This window comes from Schistocerca serialis, chromosome 1 (assembly GCF_023864345.2).
Source record: "Schistocerca serialis cubense isolate TAMUIC-IGC-003099 chromosome 1, iqSchSeri2.2, whole genome shotgun sequence".
NCBI lineage: Eukaryota > Metazoa > Arthropoda > Insecta > Orthoptera > Acrididae > Schistocerca > Schistocerca serialis.
In genome coordinates, this window is record NC_064638.1 from 689,040,792 (window position 1) to 689,064,016 (window position 23,225).

Sequence of the window (23,225 nt, forward strand, 5' to 3'; positions counted from 1 at the left end):
AATAATTTTTGACTAACAGGATAAAGCATTTTGAGAGCCCAACAACAGAGTGAAACATCCTTTCAGAACCCTGAAAAAGAGAAATTTTTCATTGGAAAATGTATACAAACAAACCTTCTAAGTGTGTTCCGAAGGAAACTACCTCCAGTATCTTGGGGCTTCCTTAATATCTCACTGTCTATGAGGTTTCGCCGGCAGTTGACTAAATTCTGATAGAGTCTAATACGATCTTCATTAGTTATTGGTTTCACCTGCAATACAAAGGTTATTGATGTTTTACTGTACTATAATGTAATATTATTGAAAAATTAACAGTACCAAATACAACAATGAAGATACACATTGGATGGTTTTATAATTAAGATAAAATTCTGAAATAAAAAAATTACATTTAATTTTAAAAACAGTTTACACATAATGAGCTTTTAAATTTAATGGTTACACTTTTAGCATGCAGCACTCTCATTTCCTATTCTAAGGGTGTAGAAAATGTCAAGTATAATAAATGCAAAGGATTTCAAAATAATGATAAATATAATAGGTCAGAGCAGTATTCTGAGCTAAAGGAAGTGAAAGTTCTAGCTTCAAGAGGTCACAAAGACGAGGAATAAGGGGGAACACAGCACAAACATAACAATAGTTTACAGGAGGCAACAGCACACAAAATTCTAATCCTCCCCCCCCTGCGCGCGGCGCGCGCGCGCACACACACACACACACACACACACACACACACACACACACACACACACACAGTACAGTGAAAGCAGTGTTTGTGAAAGAAGAATAAGGTTTCTTTTTTCATTTAATTTAAGCATAAGTAATGACATTTATTTGTGATGAATTGCATTTGGTATATAATATTTTTATTTTATTATTAAAGCATGTTATATGAGTAACAAGTCTTATGAGTAAACATGCATGTATTAGGTTCTCCACGTTCAAAGACTGTTGTTGTTCTGCAATTGTATATTCAACTAATCCAAGGCCACTTCATTTGCTGATAGATACTTTATTCATGTTCAAGACCAGTTTTTACCTTCACATCCAGGCCATTATTAAGTGAATCTGAAAACTGTGCTGTTATGATGCAACATCAGATAATCAAATGATCATTTGACATAGCCCTAGAATGGCACAGCTTTCAGATTCACTTGGATGTGGCCCAGATGTGAAGGCCAAAACTGGCCATGGGCTTAACGGAAGTATCTATCAACAACTGGATTGGCCTCTCAATAATTAAATATACACTCCTGGAAATTGAAATAAGAACACCGTGAATTCATTGTCCCAGGAAGGGGAAACTTTATTGACACATTCCTGGGGTCAGATACATCACATGATCACACTGACAGAACCACAGGCACATAGACACAGGCAACAGAGCATGCACAATGTCGGCACTAGTACAGTGTATATCCACCTTTCGCAGCAATGCAGGCTGCTATTCTCCCATGGAGACGATCGTAGAGATGCTGGATGTAGTCCTGTGGAACGGCTTGCCATGCCATTTCCACCTGGCGCCTCAGTTGGACCAGCGTTCGTGCTGGACGTGCAGACCGCGTGAGACGACGCTTCATCCAGTCCCAAACATGCTCAATGGGGGACAGATCCGGAGATCTTGCTGGCCAGGGTAGTTGACTTACACCTTCTAGAGCACGTTGGGTGGCACGGGATACATGCGGACGTGCATTGTCCTGTTGGAACAGCAAGTTCCCTTGCCGGTCTAGGAATGGTAGAACGATGGGTTCGATGACGGTTTGGCTGTACCGTGCACTATTCAGTGTCCCCTCGACGATCACCAGTGGTGTACGGCCAGTGTAGGAGATCGCTCCCCACACCATGATGCCGGGTGTTGGCCCTGTGCGCCTCGGTCGTATGCAGTCCTGATTGTGGCGCTCACCTGCACGGCGCCAAACACGCATACGACCATCATTGGCACCAAGGCAGAAGCGAGTCTCATCGCTGAAGACGACACGTCTCCATTCGTCCCTCCATTCACGCCTGTCGCGACACCACTGGAGGCGGGCTGCACGATGTTGGGGCGTGAGCGGAAGACGGCCTAACGGTGTGCGGGACCGTAGCCCAGCTTCATGGAGGCGGTTGCGAATGGTCCTCGCCGATACCCCAGGAGCAACAGTGTCCCTAATTTGCTGGGAAGTGGCGGTGCGGTCCCCTACGGCACTGCGTAGGATCCTACGGTCTTGGCGTGCATCCGTGCGTCGCTGCAGTCCGGTCCCAGGTCGACGGGCACGTGCACCTTCCGCCGACCACTGGCGACAACATCGATGTACTGTGGAGACCTCACGCCCCACGTGTTGAGCAATTCGGCGGTACGTCCACCCGGCCTCCCGCATGCCCACTATATGCCCTCGCTCAAAGTCCGTCAACTCCACATACGGTTCACGTCCACGCTGTCGCGGCATGCTACCAGTGTTAAAGACTGCGATGGAGTTCCGTATGCCACGGCAAACTGGCTGACACTGACGGCGGCGGTGCACAAATGCTGCGCAGCTAGCGCCATTCGACGGCCAACACTGCGGTTCCTGGTGTGTCCGCTGTGCCGTGCGTGTGATCATTGCCTGTACAGCCCTCTCGCAGTGTCCGGAGCAAGTATGGTGGGTCTGACACACCGGTGTCAATGTGTTCTTTTTTCCATTTCCAGGAGTGTATATAAGTGATTTTAATTCTCTATGAGGAAAAAGATGCCAATAATTAATCGGGCAGTTACGTTCTAACAATTCACGAATGGAATTTCAAAACAAGTAAGGGTAGTGTGCAGAAACACCTACTGACACTGGGACTGGTTGAGCTGGCAATGGTTAGATCAGTAGTGAGAAAAAAAGAATAGGAAATAGAAAGACTGAAAAATATAAGAGAAACAAATATTTTGTGACAAGTTAAAACTATGTACCATAACATGAATCAAACTTGTGTTCCAGTTTTCACAGGCTGTAAGCTGCTAAGTGCAGTATCTGAATATCCCTTGCAGCTTCAACATTTCACTACTTTCCCTCCATATCTTACAAGCTCCACAGATATTCTCTCATGATGCTGTGACTCTGGCACACTGAGGAGAATATATCCCAAGAGCTTTTCCCCGATCTACTTCTACGTACATACTCAGCAGGCCACCATATGATGCATGTGGGTACCTTGTACCACTACTAGTTATCGTCTTCTCAGTTCCTTCATATGATCCTTAATTTCTCTTATCTTATCCTCATGGTCCTTACACAAAATGTACGCTTCAGGCAGTAGAATAATTCAGCCATCAACTTCAAAAGCTTGTTCTCTAAATTACACAAAACTTGTGCTGCCGGCAATAGAATGCCTCAGCAGTCAGTTTCAAATATTGTTCTCTACATTGTCTCAATACTGTTTCACAAAAAGGACTTTAGCTTCCCTCAAGGGATTCCCTTTTGAGTTCCCAAAGCATCTCTGTAATCCATAATGAGATTTTCACTCTGCAGCGGAGTGTGCGCTGATATGAAACTTCCTGGCAGATTAAAACTGTGTGCCCAACCGAGACTCGAACTCGGGACCTTTGCCTTTCGCGGGCAAGTGCTCTACCATCTGAGCTACCAAAGCACGACTCACGCCCGGACCTCACAGCTTTACTTCTGCCAGTATCTCATCTCCTAACTTCCAAACTTTACAGAAGCTCTCCTGCGAACCTTGCAGAACTAGCACTCCTGAAAGAAAGGATACTGCAGAGACATGGCTTAGCCGCAGCCTGGGAGAGGTTTCCAGAATGAGATTTTCACTCTGCAGCAGAGTGTGCACTGATATGAAACTTCCTGGCAGATTAAAACTGTGTGCCCGACCGAGACTCGAACTCACCGCGAAAGGCAAAGGTCCCGAGTTCGAGTCTCGGTCGGGCACACAGTTTTAATCTGCCAGGAAGTTTCATATCAGCGCACACTCCGCTGCAGAGTGAAAATCTCATTCAAGAAACCTCCCCCAGGCTGTGGCTAAGCCATGTCTCCGCAGTATCCTTTCTTTCAGGAGTGCTAGTTCTGCAAGGTTCGCAGGAGAGCTTCTGTAAAGTTTGGAAGGTAGGAGACAAGATACTGGCAGAAGTAAAGCTGTGAGGACTGGGCGTGAGCCGTGCTTCGGTAGCTCAGATGGTAGAGCACTTGCCCGCGAAAGGCAAAGGTCCCGAGTTCGAGTCTCGGTCGGGCACACAGTTTTAATCTGCCAGGAAGTTTCATCTCTGTAATACTCGCATGCAGGTTGAATCTACTGGTAGCAAATCTAGCAATATGCTTCTGAATTGGTTCCATGTCTTCCTTTTATCTGACCTGGTGGGGAACTCAAACACTTGAACAGCATTCAAGAATAGGTCACTCTAGTGTTCCATACACTGTACCCTTTATAGATTAGCTACACTTTCCTAAAATTCTCCAAACAAATCAAATTCAACCATTCACCTTCCCTACTACTGTCATGTGCTTACTAGCTTCTGTGAATTATATAAACGGGAATTTAATAATATTATGAGAAGGAAAGTTGCCACTCATCACGCAGCAGAGATGCTGAGTCGCAGATAGGTGCAACAAAAAGATTTTCACACTTAAAGCTTTCAGCCAATGGCCTTTGCCAGCAGACACACATATGCACACACACACTCACACAAATGCAACTCACACACACAACTGCAGTCTCAGGCAACTGCAACCGCACTGTGAGCAGCAGCACTGGTGCATGATGGGAGTGGCGACTGGGTGGGGGAAAGGAGGAGGCTGGGGAGGGGAGGTGGGAGAGATAGTATGGTGGGGATGGCGGACAGTGAAGTGCTGTAGGTTTGGCGGCAGGCAGGGAAGAGGTGGGGAGGGGGCGGGGTGTGGGGAAGTAGCAGAAAAGGTGAGAAATAGAGAGACATAAATAAAAATAAAAGTAATTTTTACAGCGGAAAAGGAGAGAAATAAATAAATTAATAAATAAAAGTTTTTTTTGTTTTTATTTATTTCTCTTTATTTCTCTCCTATTCCGCTACTTCCTCCCCTCCCCATCTCTCCCCTGCCTGCCGCCCAACCTGGAGCACCTCACTGTCCACCATCCCCACCATACTATCCATCCCCCTCCTTGCCCCAGCCTCCTTTCCCCCATCCAGTCACCACTCCCATCATGCACCAGTGCTGCTGCTCACAGTGTGGTTGCAGTTGCCTGAGACTGCAGTTGTGTGTGTGAGTTGCATTTGTGTGAGTGTGTGTGCTCGCAGTGTGGTTGCAGTTGCTTGAGACTGGAGTCATGTGTGTGAGTTCCACTTGCATGAGTGTGTCTGTGTGCATATGTGTGTCTATTGTTGACAAATGCCATTGGCCGAAAGCTTAAGTGTGAAAATCTTTTTGTTGTGCCTATCTGTGACTCAGCATCTCCGCTATATGGTGAGGGGCAACTTTCCTTCTCATAATATTGTTAGATTCCATACTGGATTTTCCATTGTTTGATAAATGGGAATTTTTCTTACAATCCATCCTTAGGTTCCACAATCCTCCAAGCCTCAACCTGCACTAACCCCTGTTCCACATCCACCTTTACTCCTATTCCCAAACCAATCACTTCATTTATTTTGCATTCATGCCTTCCCCCCTGTTGTCTCCCTTCTTCCTCTGTACTCTGTCCTGTCTCCTCCTCCTAATCTACTCCTCCAAGTCATTGAGTGCTATATGCAACTCCTGATGCATGTGCCAGGGCAAGCTCATTGGTAAACAACAATCCTGCCACCTTTCCCTCTCACAATCATCCCCTCCAAACCTTCCCTCCTTCCCCAACTACTTTCGCTTAGCAATGTTTTTGGTCTTTGTCACGTGCCAATTGATCACTCAATGCCTCAGTTATGTAGTGAGTTGGTTACCTTTGTTCCCATCATTAACATTTCGCATGTGGCTAATGTAATATTGTGATAACTGCAGAAATTGCCAGTTACAATGATTTTCTGAGGTGTCAAATATATATTTATGACTCCTGAAAATGCCTGAGAGGTCTGCAGACGTCACAGTTTGCACTGTGACTGCAACAACGTAAAAACTTGCCATTTTTGTAAACTTTAATACTGTCTTTTGCTTCATAGGCATTAGCAGACATCTGAGTTCCCTCTGTTTCATGCATTCTGTGAGTTTTTGCATTCAAAATATGCAGTGAAAAATATTCAGTGAAGAGGAGACATAGTTGGGGCAAATGATTTACAAAATCCTTGACAAATCTACAGATGAAGAAAATAAAGTATCTGATGACAGTTCAGATTACATGTCATCTGAAATTAGTACAACTTCTAGATTTTCTTGAAGTTGGGTTGCTGCATATGTTCATCTTATTTTCTTGCAGATTGCGTTGGTATGCACGATTCTCCTGTACATAAATCAGAAAATAAATCCGAGCACATGATTGCAGCAAATGTAATGTTGGATTCTGTATTTCGAGGTGTACTGCACCGTACTCAACTACAAATGTTAAATTTTGCTTTGATCCTGTGTGTTTCTCTGTGATGTAAACAAAATGTAAAAGATACCTAAACATGGAGATCATGCATTTGTTTGCATAACAGACTTCATTTTCAATTTTTTCTGCAATAAATACCATTAAATTGAAGTTTCATCTGTATGTTCAGATTTAACTCTAGCAACACCAAAACATGTCTATTTAATGAAGGAAGTCCAGTAAATGTAAAAAGTTTTGAAATTACAGCTACATATTTGAACACATGAGCTGTAACTTCCAAAAAAAACATAAATTTCAGCCAGTCCACAGGAAATGGAAGCTGCATACAAGTTCAGCACTGTAAGTGTTAATTATTGATATAGCAGAGAGTTGATTGAATCACAACCATTTGCATTTTACTCAGATGATTTATTCTGCACTTTACATCAGTCCAGGAAGCACTTTTAGATAGCACATTTAACAGTACTCTGAAGTAATGTGCACAGACTTGAAAGCTGCATGCATTAGCAGTGTGTTTTCATCCACGAGATTGTGCCTCAAAAGAGCAATACTGTGAACTTCTGATAAAGCCTGCCTTGGGCAGCTGCCTATTTAAACCCTGCTGCACTATGCTTGCATTCAGTTATCATGTTATTACTGTGTGCATACATTTGCCTTACCTTATTGTGTTCAGTGTATGTTATGATGATTGGTGTACTTGCCACAGTTAAATAAAGTTGTACTGACATTCTTGGTTGTGTTATGTGTCCAAGTTACAACACAAGTGGCAATGAAGAGGAGACTGTTTTGGTCAGTTTGGATCCATCTCAATCTACACCACCTGCCACGTTACCCCTTGCATCTCCTGTTTTGCCTGTCACTACCCTGGTCTAAATCTAAATATACATCTACATAGATACTTCTTCAGCCACCATCAAGTGTGTGGTGGAGGGTACTCTGTACCACTACTTGTCATTCCTCCTCTTGTTCCACTCGCAATTAGAGCGAGAGAAATAAGACTACCTGTACGCCTCCATATGAGCTGTAATTTCTTGATCTTATCTTTGTGGTACATAACTAACGAGGAGGTATTGAATAGGATAGGGGAGAAGAGGAGTTTGTGGCACAACTTGACTAGAAAAAGGGATCGATTGGTAGGACATGTTCTGAAGCATCAAGGTATCACCAATTTAGTATTGGAGGGCAGCGTGGAGGGTAAAAATCATAGAGGGAGACCAAGAGATGAATACACTAAACAGATTCAGAAGGATGTAGGTTGCAGTAGGTACTGGGAGATGAAGAAGCTTGCACAGGATAGAGTAGCATGGAGAGCTGCATCAAACCAGTCTCAGGACTGAAGACCACAACAACAACATCTTTGTGGTCCTTATGCATGATGTATGTTGGCAGGAGCAGAACCATTCAGCAGTTAGCTTCAAATGCCGGTTCTCTAAACTTTTTTTAATAGTGTTTCCCAAAAAGAATGCTGCCTTCCCTCCAGGGATTCTCATTTGAGATCCTGTAACATCCCTGTAACACTTACATTTTGTTCAAACCTACCAATAACAAATCTAAGCAACCCTCCGCTGAATTCCTTCAATGTCTTCCTTCCATCTGACCTGGTATGGATCCTAGACACTCAAGCAGTACTCAAGAATAAGTCAACCAGCGTCCTACATGCAGTCTTCTTTACAGGGGAACCACTCTATCCAAAAATTCTCCCAATAAACTGAAGTTGACCATCTGCCTTCCCTACCACAGATTTCACATGCTTGTTCGACCTCACATCACTTTGCAACATTACGCCCAGATATTTAAATGGCATGACTGTATCAAGCTGGACATTAGTAATACTGTATCTGAACATTACAGGTTTGATCTTCATACTCATCCACATTAACTTACATCTTTTAATATTTAGGGATAGCTGCCATTCATCACACCAACTAGAAATCATGTCTAAGTCATCTTGTATCTTCCTAAAGTTACTCAGGTTCGACATCTTTCTGTACACCACGGCATCATCAGCAAACAACTGCAGACTGCTGGCCACTCTGTCTGCCAAATCATTTATGTGTAGAGAACAACAGCTGTCATATCACACTTCTCTGGGGCACTCCTGACAATGCCCTTGTCTCTGATGAACACTCGCCATCAAGGACAACGTACTGAGTTCTATTATTTAAGAAGTCTCTAAGCCACTCACATATCTGTGAACTTATTCCATATGCACCTACCTTTATTAATAGCCTGCAATGAGGCACCATGTCAAATGCTTTCTGGAAATCTAGAAATATGGAATCTGTCTGTTCCTCTTCATCCATAGTTCTCAGTATATCATGTGAGAAAAGGACAAGCTGAGTTTCACATGAGTGATTCTTTCTAAAACCATTCTGATTCATGGACATAAGCTGCTTATCCCTTGCCATTCTTGGCTTATGATGAGTCCGTCAACGACTGGGCAGTCTATGAAAATCGGTTGCTGCAACATTTTCATGCGTTTGGGCTGACTGCTGTTACCTTATGCTGTGCTTTCTTTTTGTCTTGGTTATCCCCTCAGATGTATCAAATACTTTGCTTTCCTCTTGTCCGTCACGTTTTGTCACTCATGATAGGCCTAATTGTCATACATGGAGGGTCGTTTGCCGCCAGCGCAACAAAATGGGTCACATCACTCCTGTTTGTGTAATGCCAAATTCCAACAACCTATTGCAGTTGCTGACATGGATGTCCATTGCATCCAATAAGCTTTTCATTGATGTCAAGGTTTATCAGAATGTTTTGCACATGCAAGTCGACAACTGGCCGGAGTGGCCGAGGGGTTCTAGGCGTTACAGTCAGGAACCACGAGACCACTACGGTTGCAGGTTCGAATCTTGCCTCAGGCATGGATGTCTGTGATGTCCTTAGGTTAGTTAGGTTTAAGTAGTTCTAAGTTCTAGGGGACTGATGACCTCAGAAGTTAAGTCCCATAGTGCTCAGGGCAATTTGAACCATTCTTGCAAGTCGACACTGGTGCTGCTGTGACATTACTCATCTTGCAAACAAACATGGTCTTAGTGCCAGTGTCACATACATTAGTCACCTATAATAAACAAAGCATTCCAATATCAGGTAGTTTCCTGGGCCCAGTCACATGTATATCTGTGGTTTGTCTGCTGATTTTTCTAGTGCTGGACAATGTATGCACCAAAAAATTATTTGGTGTGGACACCTTTAACCTTTTCAGGTTTACTATTTCTGATTAAGTTTAATCTTGTCTCTGATCAAGTGCCTTATATACAGTTCAACTCTTTATGCTCTGAATTCTCCGCCCTGTTTCCTGTGGGTTCAAGCTGTGCGAATAATTTCAAAGCCCACATCATCATGAAACCTTCAGCCAGACTTCGTTTCTTTTGGGCTCATGGGCCAGTGCGCTGGAGTCTGTGACCAAGTCAATGCAGAGCTTGACCACCTCACAGCCTCTGGAGTTGTCCAACTAATCACATTCAGTGAATGGGCTATCCCCTTAGTCATTGTCAAGAAACCAACAGTAAGTAATGCCTTTGCAGTGCTTTCAAAGTTTCTGTCAATGATCAGTCTATCATTGATATGCGTCACTTGCCGTGCCCTGTCAAACATTTTGCTAAGCTTGCTGGTGGTCAGTGTTTCCCAAGATTGACTGCTCCGATACGTATTTGCAGTTTCCCGTTGATCCTGACCCTCAGTGGCTCTTGGTCATTAACATACCTTTTGGCTTGTATCAGTATTTGTGGTTACCATTTGAAGTGGCCAGCTCCCTGGCAATTTTTCAACAGTTTCTCGAAGAACTCATGATGTCTATGCCTGGCTATGTCAGCTATCTTGATGATATTGTGGTCTCTGGCTGCTCCACAGCCGAGCATCTCAAACAACTTACATAAGCTCTTTTTGGTGTTGTAGGCCACTGGGTTAAAATGCAATTTTGAAAAATGCTGTTTCTTTCAGCCTTCTGTTGTCTAGCACTGATATCAAACCCCTTCATCAGAATGTCTCTGGCATGGTAGCTCTTCCGCGTCCTCTGTCAGTTAAGGAACTCCAGGTTTTTTTTTAGGTAAGATTGCTTATTATCATCAGCTGGTTGCACAACTGTTACAGGTCTCGCTGCATAAGGGGATTACTTCGGCTGTCCACACGCATGTGAATGGCATTTTCCAAACTGAAGTCTATGTTACAATCTGCATCTTGCCTTGTAACCTACCAAAAGGTCACTCATTAGTGTTAGCAAAAGACGCATCCTAGCATGGGCTGGGCACGTTGTTAGCTCATAAATACTCTGATGTCTCTGAGTGGCCTGTTGCATATGCATCGAAGACGCTTAATTTGGCTCGGACTAGATATTCACCACCAGAGAAAGAAGCACTCACCATTGTTTATGCATTAAAGAAATTTCATGTTTTCCTGTATGGTGTAAAATTCCACCTCATCAAGGATCACAAGCCGGTAGTTTCACTGTTTAAACGTTTAAACCCTCAGAGTCACTGCCAGACAAAGCAGTGCATTACCTTCAATGTTGGGCACTGTTCCTCTCTCAATACACCTATGAGATTCACTTTCGATCCATGGCTAAACATGTGAACGCTGATGCGTTCTTCCATTTTCCAACCAGTATGGATCCAGTTTCTGATCAGGAGGAGTTACTCTGTTTCCACGTTTGTGAATGTGTTCAACAAACTGTCAATCATTTTCTAATCACCAGTGCTCAGGTTGAGCAAGCTAGCACTACCGATTCAATTTTATGGAAAGTGATACATTGTGTACTACATGCCTCCAACATGGGCATCTGACCCCCTCTGTAGCTACTATGTGTTTCAGCATCATTTCTCTGTCACTGATGGTGTACTGCTCCTTGATATGGACTATTCAGCTCCTTGTATAGTGGTTCTCTCAGCACTCTGTTCGGAGATCCTGGAATTGCTTTATGCTGATCACTGGGGGCTGTCACGCCCCAAGGTATTAGCCCACCATCATGTTTCCTGGCCTCGTTTGGATGGTGACATCACTCATTTGGTTACAGCATGTTCTGAATGCGCATCGTAGTAAGCTGAAACTGCAGGAAACATTCTCTACATGGCCACAACCTTCGCAAGCATAGGATCAACTCCTCATTGATTTCACTGGCCCTTTCCTTAATGCATACTGGCTAATAGTAATTGAGGCATTCTTTCAGTTTCCATATGTTGTTCATTACCCATCAACTTTAGCCTCTGCGACTGTGGCAGCCCCATCGAGAATTTTTTCCATCGAAGGACTTCCAGCCGTGTCAATCTCTGATAATGGCCCTCGGTTTGTGTTGCAGGAGTTAGCCTCCTTCTGCAACGCCCAAGGGGTTTGCCACATTTTCGCCTGCCCTTCCACCAACAGTCCAACAGTGAGGCTGAAAGATTAGTTACAATATTCAAAATGCAAATGAAAAAGTACATGATTCAGTCACTGTCCAACATTGCCTTGGATCAATTTCCATCTTCCTATCAGTTCATGCCATTCAATGACAAAAGTTCCGCCAAACTGCTTCACTGGCATCACCTCAGATGCTCCTGCATCTCCTGCACATCAGCCAAGAATGCTGACCTGTGCAGCCGTCGTCCCGTTTTTGGCCTGAGTTGGCTGTCTGAGCACGTGAGTTTGATCATCACCCAAAATGGATTCCCACCATCATCTACAGATGTTGTGGCCACTGTCTCTGTGGCATCCACACAGAGAAGGGCCTCTGTACTTGTCATTACGACCAGCTGCACCTGGGTGTGGACGACTAGACAACCTCGGCCAGGACACCAACATCACCATGCCAGTCTGCGTCACTCGACAGATCACCTGATGTGGCAGGTCCCTGCCATGACAAACACATGGGGTCTCCCATCACTGATGGACAAATATGGCACAGCTTCTCCAATACCATTAAACCAATGCAGCTGCCGTCCACACCGGAGCTATCTCCTCCACCTCTGCCACCAACTGGTGGGGTACCAACATCACCAGGCCCTGTACCTGATGTGGACTTGGAGCTCACACCAACATCACCCACCCTGCCATATAGGTTGACAGGAGAAGGTGGATTGTGGCACTACCAACACCCAAAGTACTTCCAACCATACGCCACAGTATCAGCACATCATCTCAGCCACGGACATCTCACGAATCCAAACTGTACCCCAAGGGAAGAGGAACGAAGTAATGTACGCACACTTGAAGGCCATGTGCATTAGCAGTGTGTTGTCATCTGTGAGGGTGCACCATGAAAGAGCAATATTGAGAACTTCTGATAGAGCCTGCTACAGATGGTTGCCTATTTAAATCCTGCCACACTACACTCACGTTCAGTTATCATGTTATTACTGCTTGGATACATTTGCCTTATCTTATTGTGTTCCGTGGATGTTATGGTGATTGGCATACATGTTACAGTTTAATAAAGTTGTATTAACATTTTTAGTTGTGACGCATGTCCAAATTACAACATATTCAGTCTGCAAAAAACAGGGATACAGGTGCAAATTGCTGCGTAGCATAACGGAAAATACTCTGCTAAAGGCTAAAAATATATAATCTCTGTAAAATTCATTCGCAAAGATGTTTTTTGAGGCATGACCACAAAGAAATCAATTGATGAGGATGATGATACTAATAATAACCACAGGACCAAAATGACCAGGGTCTGAAACACATATACAGTACTTACCAACATAGCTTGGTAATTTAGATGGACTCAAGTTGAATATTTCAGTATGTTAATTTCATTGCATCAGAAGGCAAAATGGAAATAATAGTCTCAAGACATTTTGAATCACAGATTAGGGCAACATTCACCACAGATGAGCATTTCATACTATGCCACTGAAAATTTGCTGTCATTCATTTATACAGTTATATATTTTGAAATCCCCAATGCATTTTTCTGTCTGTGTATGAAAGCTAATCTCAGAAACTACCGTAGGATTCTGAAATGATTTTCATGAGGAAGCTTTATGTATATAATTTATAATTATATGCAGTAATGATGAGTGTGTAATATATGTATTGTTATCTGTCTCATATTTAAGTGGTGTTTGGAGCGAAATCTTGTTACAATGATGGGAGCTATGAGCTGGTCAGCTACAGAGGATGCAGTATCTGGTAGGAGAAACATTAAAGTAAACAGCCACCACATCTCCAGAGAACAGAAAAGCTGAGCAGAATCTACACATATCTTCTACATCTATACACATTACCTGCTGCATCTTTCTGTTTGTATGTGAAGGCTAATTTCAGAAACAACTGTGGGGATTTTGACACAATTTTCATTAACAGATAGACTGATTCATGAGAAAGGTCTGTCATGTATAATTTACAACAGCTATGCCAGACAAAATGTCCGTCTGTAGATACTTTGTGCTACAAGTGCAAAACCAGGTCAGGTCACTAATATAAATTTCGCAGAGATGTGTTTCCAAGGCATTTCCATCCTCAAATGGAGATATTTTTTGTTAATTTGTGTTTAAGAAATTTAAGTATTACTGGGTCATGACTGTAACTGCAATAAATAACTGAGTGACAGCATTTAATTTAGAATTTAGAGACAAAGATTTTAGAGATCAAATTATATTTTTTGGAAACATCTAAAGAGGGCTACATATCAACAAAAATAATCAATGTTTGAAAACATAATGAAATTGGATGGATAAAAAAATCTACTCACCAAGCAGCGGCAGGAGAACACCCATATAAAGTTATTAAAATATGCAAGCTTTCAAAGCCAGTGGTTCCTTCCTCTGGCAGAAGGATTGAAGGGGAAGGAAGAGGGGTAATGGAAAAGGATTGGTGAGGTTTAGGAAATGGAGAAGTTCAGAAAAGTCGCCCAGAATCCTATGTCATTGGAGACTAACTGAATGGGATGAGAAAGAAAGACTGATTGTTGGGGTCTACAATGGACAAGGTTTGAAAATATGAGAGCTTAAAGGCTGAATGCAGGGTAATACACAATATAGAATTTACTGCCAAAACATCCTTTGAGATACAAAGATTGGGAGGATAAGTGCATTGCAGGTGATAGAGGTAGGAGGGGGGAAATAGACAGGTCAGAAAATTAAAGATATAGAAAACTTAAAGGGAATGAAGAAAATAATAGTTACTGTGAAGAAATGCTGAGATAGAAGACATTAACGTAAATTTAGGCCAGAGGATGGTGAGAAGCAAGGACATGTTGTAACACCAGTTCCAATCTGCAAAGTCCTGAGAAACTGGTGTGTGGGGGAAGAATTTATGTGGCACATGTGGTGAAATGGGCATATGTTGCAGAGTATGCTCTGCAATAGGATATTGTGTGTTACCAGTGTACACCCTCTGCCTATGCCCATCCATCTTAATGGATAACTTGGTGGTCTTGCATATTACTCATCTTCCATCTTTTAGCTCTTAGGTTTCCAAATCTTGCCTGGTGCAGTCCCCAACAATCAGTCTTTCCTTCTTATCCCATCCAGTAGGTTCCCCCTGACCTGAGGTTTTGGGTGACTTTTCTGATTTCTCCCCATTTCCTAAACCTCAGCAGTCCTTTTCCTTCACCTCTCTTCCTCCCTCTTCAATCTTTCTATCAGAAGAAGGAGACACTGGCTCGAAAAGTTTGCATGTTTTAATAACTTTATGTGGGTGTTCTCCTGCCACCACTTGGTGGGTAAATTTTTTACTTAAAGAGAGCTACAGCTTCACTTCTCCCCCTCCCCCTAATAAACAGTCATCTTCATGGACATATAGATAAACTCTACATCTTCATACAAATTGATTTTGTTTTCACGGTACAGTTTGTGCAATCAATAAAGACCTGTTTTTCAGTTAGTATATATAGCTTCTGTCCACCATGTGTGAATTAGAGCAACTGAACATCAGTGCTGTCATAAGTTTTTAATGCTCATTGCATCTCTTGTAGAACTGCCTACCAGATAGTAATAGGCTGATAGAATCAAAAGATTTTTATTCATTTCCAATTCTGTAGTCTCGTGTTTAATTTTTTATATGCTGCCTTAATCTCTCTGATAAATATTATTCGTTGTCAACACTAAGCTCAAATTTAGATTTTGTTGTCTGAATATGTTTGTTATCTATAGCGAAAACTTCGGAGCTACAGGACTGTGAAGCTATTCGTGCTCTGGGTTTCTTTAATTAATGCTTCAAATTCTGAATAGTCAGAAAATTAACAAAAGTTTTCAGGAATTAAACATTTTATGTTGTAAGAAGAACCATGGCCAGTGTACAATCATGCTAAAGAAGCAGTATGAGATCACAAAGATTCATTTGCAGGCTGACAGGAGGATGGTAGTTGACATGCTTATCAGGTATCATGCAGTTCAATATTATGATAACAGAAAATCCAGGATGTAGGTAACAGACAGAAATGAGCAATAACAATCATTCACCTACAGGCAAAGTAGCTATAGATTGACAAAACTCTGCTTAGCTAGTCTCACCAGGTCTTCAACTGCCTTAAAGGACACTTTGAACTGAAGAGAACCCCACACAATATCTTATCCTCATTCATTAAATTGATTTTCTGTCACCCACTCATGCAGTGCAGTAAATTAGTCCATCCTTTTACATCCCTGCTCCAAATCCTCCACCCCACAAGTTATTACTCTACATACTACACAGGTGTAAAACCTGTTCCAGACACCCACCCACCACCTCCTCCTGCAGTCTAGTCAAAGGCACTTCCTATTCAGCGAGAAGACTGTCTCATGTGTAAACAGTCATATCATATATCAGTTGCACTGCAATGAGTGCGCATGTGGGTATAACAACTAACCATGAGTCTACCCACATGAATGGCCATTGCTAGTCTGTGGACAACCACCAACTTAATAGCCAGCTGTTAAGCACGCTGCTCACAATCAAACTTATGGTTTCAAAAGCTGCTTAAATACTTCTAGCATTTTACTGTTACTGTTGATCATGACCTATAGCCCCCTACTTGCATCACAATACTTCACTACTCTTTCAGCTCCAATCTTTTCTTCTCCCACCCTCCCATCAGTCTGTCTGGGCATCTGCTTGTAAGCAGTTAGAATGTCTGTGGCCTCAGAGGTGTGAATGTAAGTGCCTGTAAGAGTGAGATTATGTACTCATACAAGAAAAAGGGGAAGAACAAGTGGGATTCTCTGATAGGTTACATGTCAATGTGCCACCAACTATACATCTGCAGGATCATACTTGATTGTCATTTTTGTGAGTTCTACATTAAAGTTAATGAACTTAGTAAATGGGTGTGTATTTAACAATGCTAAAGTGACCAACATCAAATCACGTAAGAGGATTGGACAAAAAAATGTGCTTTGTGCTGATTGGCTTTGTTTCAGCATCTTGTAAGTAGTCACTTCTATAACAAACACAGTTGAAAACAATTTTTTATTTTCATATTTAAAATGCCCTCCTCCAATTTTTAAACCTACTTTGCACTAAATGTGGTGAATGAAGTAAACATTGTTCCTGTAGCTTCTGAAATGGCACACACTATCTTTTTCTTGTTGTTTAATAGCGATCAAAATTATTTCTTTGTTTTGCATGAAAATGTCATTACCATCCAATCAAACAACATACCTTCTTGATGGGAGCCTCACTTTCTGTGATCCAAGAGGCAAGACCAGGCCAATAACTCACTATCAGTGAACCAATTTCTGATTTCTGAGTTGTCTCAAAGACAAAACATCTATGTGCGTTGTCTTGTTGTTGTCGCATCAGATTAATTGTGATGAAACTGTCACTAGGATCCAGAAAAATAGATTCTATATCTGGATACCGAAACTCGTATAAAACAAATTTATCGTCAGGTTTTATCAGCATCAAGCCATCACAATTCACACCAAGGATCAGGTTGTTGCCTGAAAATTTAACATTAGTCATAAATAAACACAGCACTATAATAAAGCAATACTCCATTAATAATAAACTGTTCTTATCTACAATATTTTGTTAACAAAGAAGTGAGAGTGAGGAGAGAGAGACTATTTAAAAATGAGTATCTTCTCGTTCTTCAGAATTTGCTCAGTGGTGCAAGAATAAGGAGGAGCAGCAGGTGCTGCTGGGGAGTGTATAGGTCTACTAGTGCCCAAAGTATTGACAAAGGTTTCTTAATAATCCACTGTGATTAACAAGGGCAGAGGACCTATGTGATAGAGAATTAGATGGGAGTCATTGGTTTAGGGGGGGGGGGGGGGGGGGGGGAGATATGTGAACCTGTGAGAGGTTGCAAGAGGTCAACACCACACATTTTTCTATAGCTTTACCAGCATTGGCAGACAATTAAGTCTCCAATGAATTCTGACAATGGACATGTGTTCCAGTTTGTGATCAATCACATAGGTCCTCAGAACATAAACTGACAAAGAATATCAAAACAGGTTAACCCTGTCTTAAGCAAGGTTACACACCTTATCACAAAGTTTCTAAGTTACAGCGGATTCCTGGGCACCAGTAGTAAATTGTGAAGAACAAGAAATATGTTTCCTGGTCAGATGAAACATATTTCCACTTTTATGTGAGCCATGTAATTTGACGTGTGCTTCGTAGGTCTCACGAAGTGTTGTAGAGGATAGTGTGCAAGGGGTGATGTGAGCTGGAGGATGCTTTGTGCCCTGGCAATATTTCATTTACATCTAATTGGGCAATTTAATGAAAATGGCAAGAACATCAAATCTAAACAGCTACATGCGGACACTAGAAAATCAGGTTTTGTGTTTCCTTGTCATCTTAATTAACCCTATGATAATTCTCACATCTCAGAGGATAAAGCTGTAAGCATTTCAACACAGTGATCTTTCAGAAGCAATCACAACTCTGGTTTGCATTGCAGTCCTCAGATTTGAGCTCCAACAATGAAAATCTGAGACTATCCGCAACTTATCATATCAGGGACAACAGCTGTAGATGACCACTATCTCTGAGACAGTGGGCACGTGTGTGTGAGTTGAGTTTACATGAGTATGTGTGAGCATGTTATCTAATTTGGAAGAAGGCCTTCTGGTCGGAAGCTTACTTGTCTACAATCTTTTTGTTGTGCCTCTCTGTGACTCATCATCCTGCTATATGATGAGTAGCACTCTATCCGTTTCATCATACTGTCATTACAACAAAAAACTTAGGAATTTTTCTAGATTTTACCCTGGTAAGCCAGGGGAACTTAAAATGGAAGTACAAAGACATCAAGGCGCGTCTACTAGAAACTGTTGGGGAACCACCAGGGTAAATCTTGACACCTAATTCACACATTCGCACTATTTAGCTCTTGGCTTCTCAGTTCATTTGCTAAGTGATGGTTTTCATTGCTGATAATGAAAATAATCTTCAGTTGACCTGTGATTTAACCAGTCACACACAAGACACAAAAATAATTTTCATGTGGGCTTTGTCTCATTGACTAGGGTCCATAAAGTGGTTATGTATACTGGTACAAACTACAAGCTCCCATCCAACACAAAGCACTAAATAGGTAATATCAACCAGTTCAAAAGAAAATTAAAAACTTACTTAATAATAGTAATATATTGTAAACAGGGCTATTTTCTTTGAAAACCACTAGTGAAACAGAGTAAATATTAAGCAAACAATGAGGCAAATACTAAGCAACCTATAGTAGATAAACAGCACAATTTAATATAAGCAAGGAAACATTAGACTTTTTTTTTTTTTTTTCAAAACAGCAGTTAGCTTTCTAATTTACTTGGTTAAATTTGGCTGGCATAAGCATGAATAGCATTATGCAATATAGTAACAGAATATTGTTAATGCAGTGTCCAGATACAATTTTTATGGTTTGCTGGTCTTTTGTTAATACTTACTTTGGCTCATTCCACATCCCTGAGTGTTCTTTTCAATGGGGTCAATGAATGAACAGGTATGGATTGCCTTATGAAGAAAAAATATGGATGAGGTGCTCACAAACATACATACCAGACAGTGTGGTAGTCAAAGTCTACTACATTCTCAACTAAATGTATGGAGTGACATAAAGACCGAGTAATTGTCAAATTATGATATCAACTGGAAATTTTAGGGTTCTGAAATTTTGTGATCAGTATACAAACTGACTGTCTTCAACAGTGGCTCCAAAATTCAGAAGGCTCAGGTCTGGGATGAGACTGCTGTTAATCAAGCTCTGCTGTTGCACTGGAATCTTTGGGCCCTGACAAGCCAGTGAACCATGGGCAGAATTGTCTGAAGCACTACCACAATGCACAAATTCCTTGTACGAGGGGGGGACTCAAAAGTAATGGGAACTGGGGTGCTTTGGGGAGGGAGAGTGGGAGAACCCACTGTTCTACCATGTGTCCGTTACAGTCATGCCACCTGATTCAGTGCATGAAGTTGTGTCACGGTGAGTGCATTGGTTCACCCATGAGAGTTTTTTTTTTAGTAAAACAACTTTTTCCATTTTGGCGAAAACATGATGGCAGATTTTTGAGAGCAATGTGCGGCTGTGAAATTTTGTTTCCTGTTGGGGAAATTGGCCATGGAAACTACTGTAATGCTTAAGACTGCTCATGGGGATGGAAACCAGAGTCTAACAGTGGTTTTCACATTTTAAAAATGGAGAAATGTCAATTGAAGACCAACCCCCTTCAGGACATCCATCAACATCAAGAAGTGACAAAAATGTCAACAAAATCAATACCCTCATTTGTGAAGGCTGTTGCCAAACCATTGATGAACTCTGTGAGATGCCTGGAATATCATGGAGTTCAATTCAGAGGGTTTTATCCAAAGATTTGCACACAAGAAGGGTTGCAGCCAAATTTGTCCCTCGCCTTCTCACAGACGAGCAAAGGGAGCATTGACTTAAGGCATGTTTTGAGCTTAAAAATTAGCTCAAATAGGACCTTGAATTTTTTTCCAAGGTGATTACTGTGATGAGTAGTGGTACTATGGATACGACCTCGAAACCAAGCAGCACTAAAGTTAGTGGAAGACAAATGTCTCTCCTCATCTCAAAAAAGCTCACTAAGTAAAGTCAAACATCAAGACAATGCTCATTTATTTCTTCGATTGCAGAGGTGTTGTGCATGCGGAGTTCATTCCACTGGGTCAAACTGTCAACCAGAAGTTCTACTTGGAGGTTTTGAAAGGTTTGAGGGAGAATACCCGGATGAAAAGGGCGGATCTTTGGTGCACAAGCAACTCGTTCTTCCAGCATGACAACGTGCCGGCCCACACCGCCCTCTCCATAAAGCTGTTTTTGACCAAAAACGGCATGACACCGATTGTCCCCCCCCCCCTCCTCATCAGATCTACGCCCCCCCCCCTTCCCCCGTGATTTCTTTTTATGCTTTTTGGCACTGTGGAGGAGGTAAAACAAAAATTGCTGGACGGCATAAAGACCATCCTGATAAGTGACTTTCGAAACTGTTTTGAACAATGGAAGGATCATTAGAAGAAGTGCATTGTGGTCAATGGAGAATATTCTGAAGGTGATCAAAATTTGGTGTAAAAATATTAAGAAATACAGACATTGGGACAAATTTCCCATTTATTTATTTATTTTTTTTTTTTTTTGGGTGGTGGGTGGTGGGGTGTCCACCTTGTATTCTGACCCAGGTGAAAGAATATTAGGAATAATAGATTGAGGGAACTCAGGCAGTAGTTTAAGGCCAAGGAGAATACCTAATTACTTCAGTGGCTTTACTTTGCTATAAGAATTGTGATTCGGAATGATATACCACTGACTTTCTTGCTTTCTTCTATATTTTTCTTACATTTTTTTTCTCATTAACAGCAACAATAATCAAAGAATCAGACAACAGTTCACCCTCAATATGTTTATAGCCTTCTATTACATCTTTCTTTATTGGTTTAAATTGTGAGTTTAAAGTTATAAAATGGTTTACTCATATAGAATTGAAAGCAAGAATGAAACAAAGTTGTCACTTACCATATGACCAGTAGCCACGATATGTAACATGGAACATTGTTGTACCATAAAGAGGATACTGCATGACACATGAAAGATACAGAGCTTTGGCAGTCAGTTCAGAGCGTCCAGCCCCATACTGCCGATGAGCTTGTGCCAATATGGGAACCTGAAAGAAAAACTGCTTCATGAAACATTGACAAAATCAAACAACGGAAAATCTAGGCCAGAATAATGACAATATTATGAAAAGGACAGATTTCTACTCATCGTTTAGTGGAGATGTTGAGTTACAGACAGACACAACCATATACAAAAGCAGATCTCCTTTGCGTTATCTCTCCAGTCACTCACCACCTCCCTAAGTCCCACCGTCTGGCCACAGAGGAGCATTCCCCTCATGATTCAGTACCACCCAGGACTGGAGCAACTGAATCAAATTCTGCATCATGGTTTCGACTCCTCTTGTTGCGCCCTTAAATTAGGAATTTCCTACCCACTATCCTTCCCACCCCTCCCACAGTGATATCTGCCACCCACCGAACCTACACAATACCCTCATCCATCCCTACACAACCCCTGCTCCCAACCCATTGTCTCATGGGTCATAGGCCTGTGATAGACCTAGATGAAAGGCCTGTCCCATACACACTCCCACATCACCTACTGCAGTCTGGTCACAAACATTACCTATCCCAACAAAGACATGGCTACCTGTGAAAGCAACCGTGATCTACAAGCTAACCCGCCTATGATTTCTAACGGCTGCAGTGATCTCTGAGGTCCACCAGGGTACTGTCTTCTGACTGGGGGATCCCTAGGAAGAGGGGATGGCTTGGTTGGTTTGTTGCCTAAAGAATGGCTGCCATTGTATGCCGAACAGCTGCATCAATACTGCCTTTCGATAGGGAGCTAAGGATGACAGTAGTCGTGAACCCATTCTAGTCAGCATTACTGAGAACCCATCTGCTTGGGTGTCCAGGGAAGCAAGGCTGAAGGAGGGACAGGAAGGTTAGGAAGTAGTCACTACCACACAGGTCATCGTGGACCTTCCAGAGGATAGATGGTACAACATCAGGCCTGCACAAGGAGAGATTAATGGCCAAAAAAGTTCTGTGTGCCACGCTGAAGTGTGTGGGAGCACCAGAGTCCAAGAGGCAAAGATTGAGCCATGCCAGTACAGTTTTGATGTCTTTACCATGGCCAGTGATCACTGTACCACACCACAAAGCATTATGGGTTTTGAAGTCGCTCAAGTCTAGGAAACGTGAGGGGAGCTGAGAGAGCAATCCCGACAGTACATCCTGGGACAGGACATCATCGGGACGGTGGTAAACATTACAGATTGTAAAATCCAGCACTTACCTGAACAGCCACAGCCTCCAGAGGCATAGCAAGAGGCACAAGGCCACTGTATACTGAGTCCAGCGCATACGTACAAACTCCACCCGATACCCTATCGTAGTCTGTACAATTCTTAAAATAACTTTGGTAGCCACAAAAGGCAAGGGTTTGAGTTTCCAGAAATCTTGTTTCCTGGATGGCAATACAGAATGCAAGGTAAGTGCTTAAAAGCTGCTGTAGCTCAGCCAGGTGGTAGAAGAATCTGTTACAATTCCACTGGAGGATCAGACTGTGTGAATACACTGGGGGGCATGATGTGACTGGAAGGGGGGGATGCGGAGCAGGTTATGACCCAGGGTCATGTGTTGGCACCAGTCGAGACATCAGGGGATCCTCTGATATAGGTTCTGTAGCACATTGCCTGGGGAGATCTGGTGTCCCAGGGGCCAATGGGATCTCCACTTTGGGCACACAAGGAGTACAAGCAAAGTCTGATGTCATGGAGGCCAATGGAGTTTCCTTCACCTTAGAGGACTTCTCCTTGTCCTTCTTCTCCTTATAAGAAGAGGACTGA

At 42.3% G+C, this 23,225-nt stretch overlaps 1 protein-coding gene across 1 annotated transcript in view; it reads right to left on the reverse strand.

The window, feature by feature from the left end:
- The window catches only part of LOC126480634 (myosin-I heavy chain), an 804,636-nt gene that overhangs the window by 51,532 nt on the left and 729,879 nt on the right, over positions 1 to 23,225 (reverse strand). The window contains exons 26-28 of the mRNA XM_050103881.1: positions 21,329 to 21,476; positions 17,005 to 17,285; positions 115 to 251 (exon numbers count right to left, since the gene is read on the reverse strand). Of these exons, the coding sequence (XP_049959838.1) occupies positions 115 to 251; positions 17,005 to 17,285; positions 21,329 to 21,476 (566 nt within the window). The remainder of the gene's footprint in view (positions 1 to 114; positions 252 to 17,004; positions 17,286 to 21,328; positions 21,477 to 23,225) is intronic.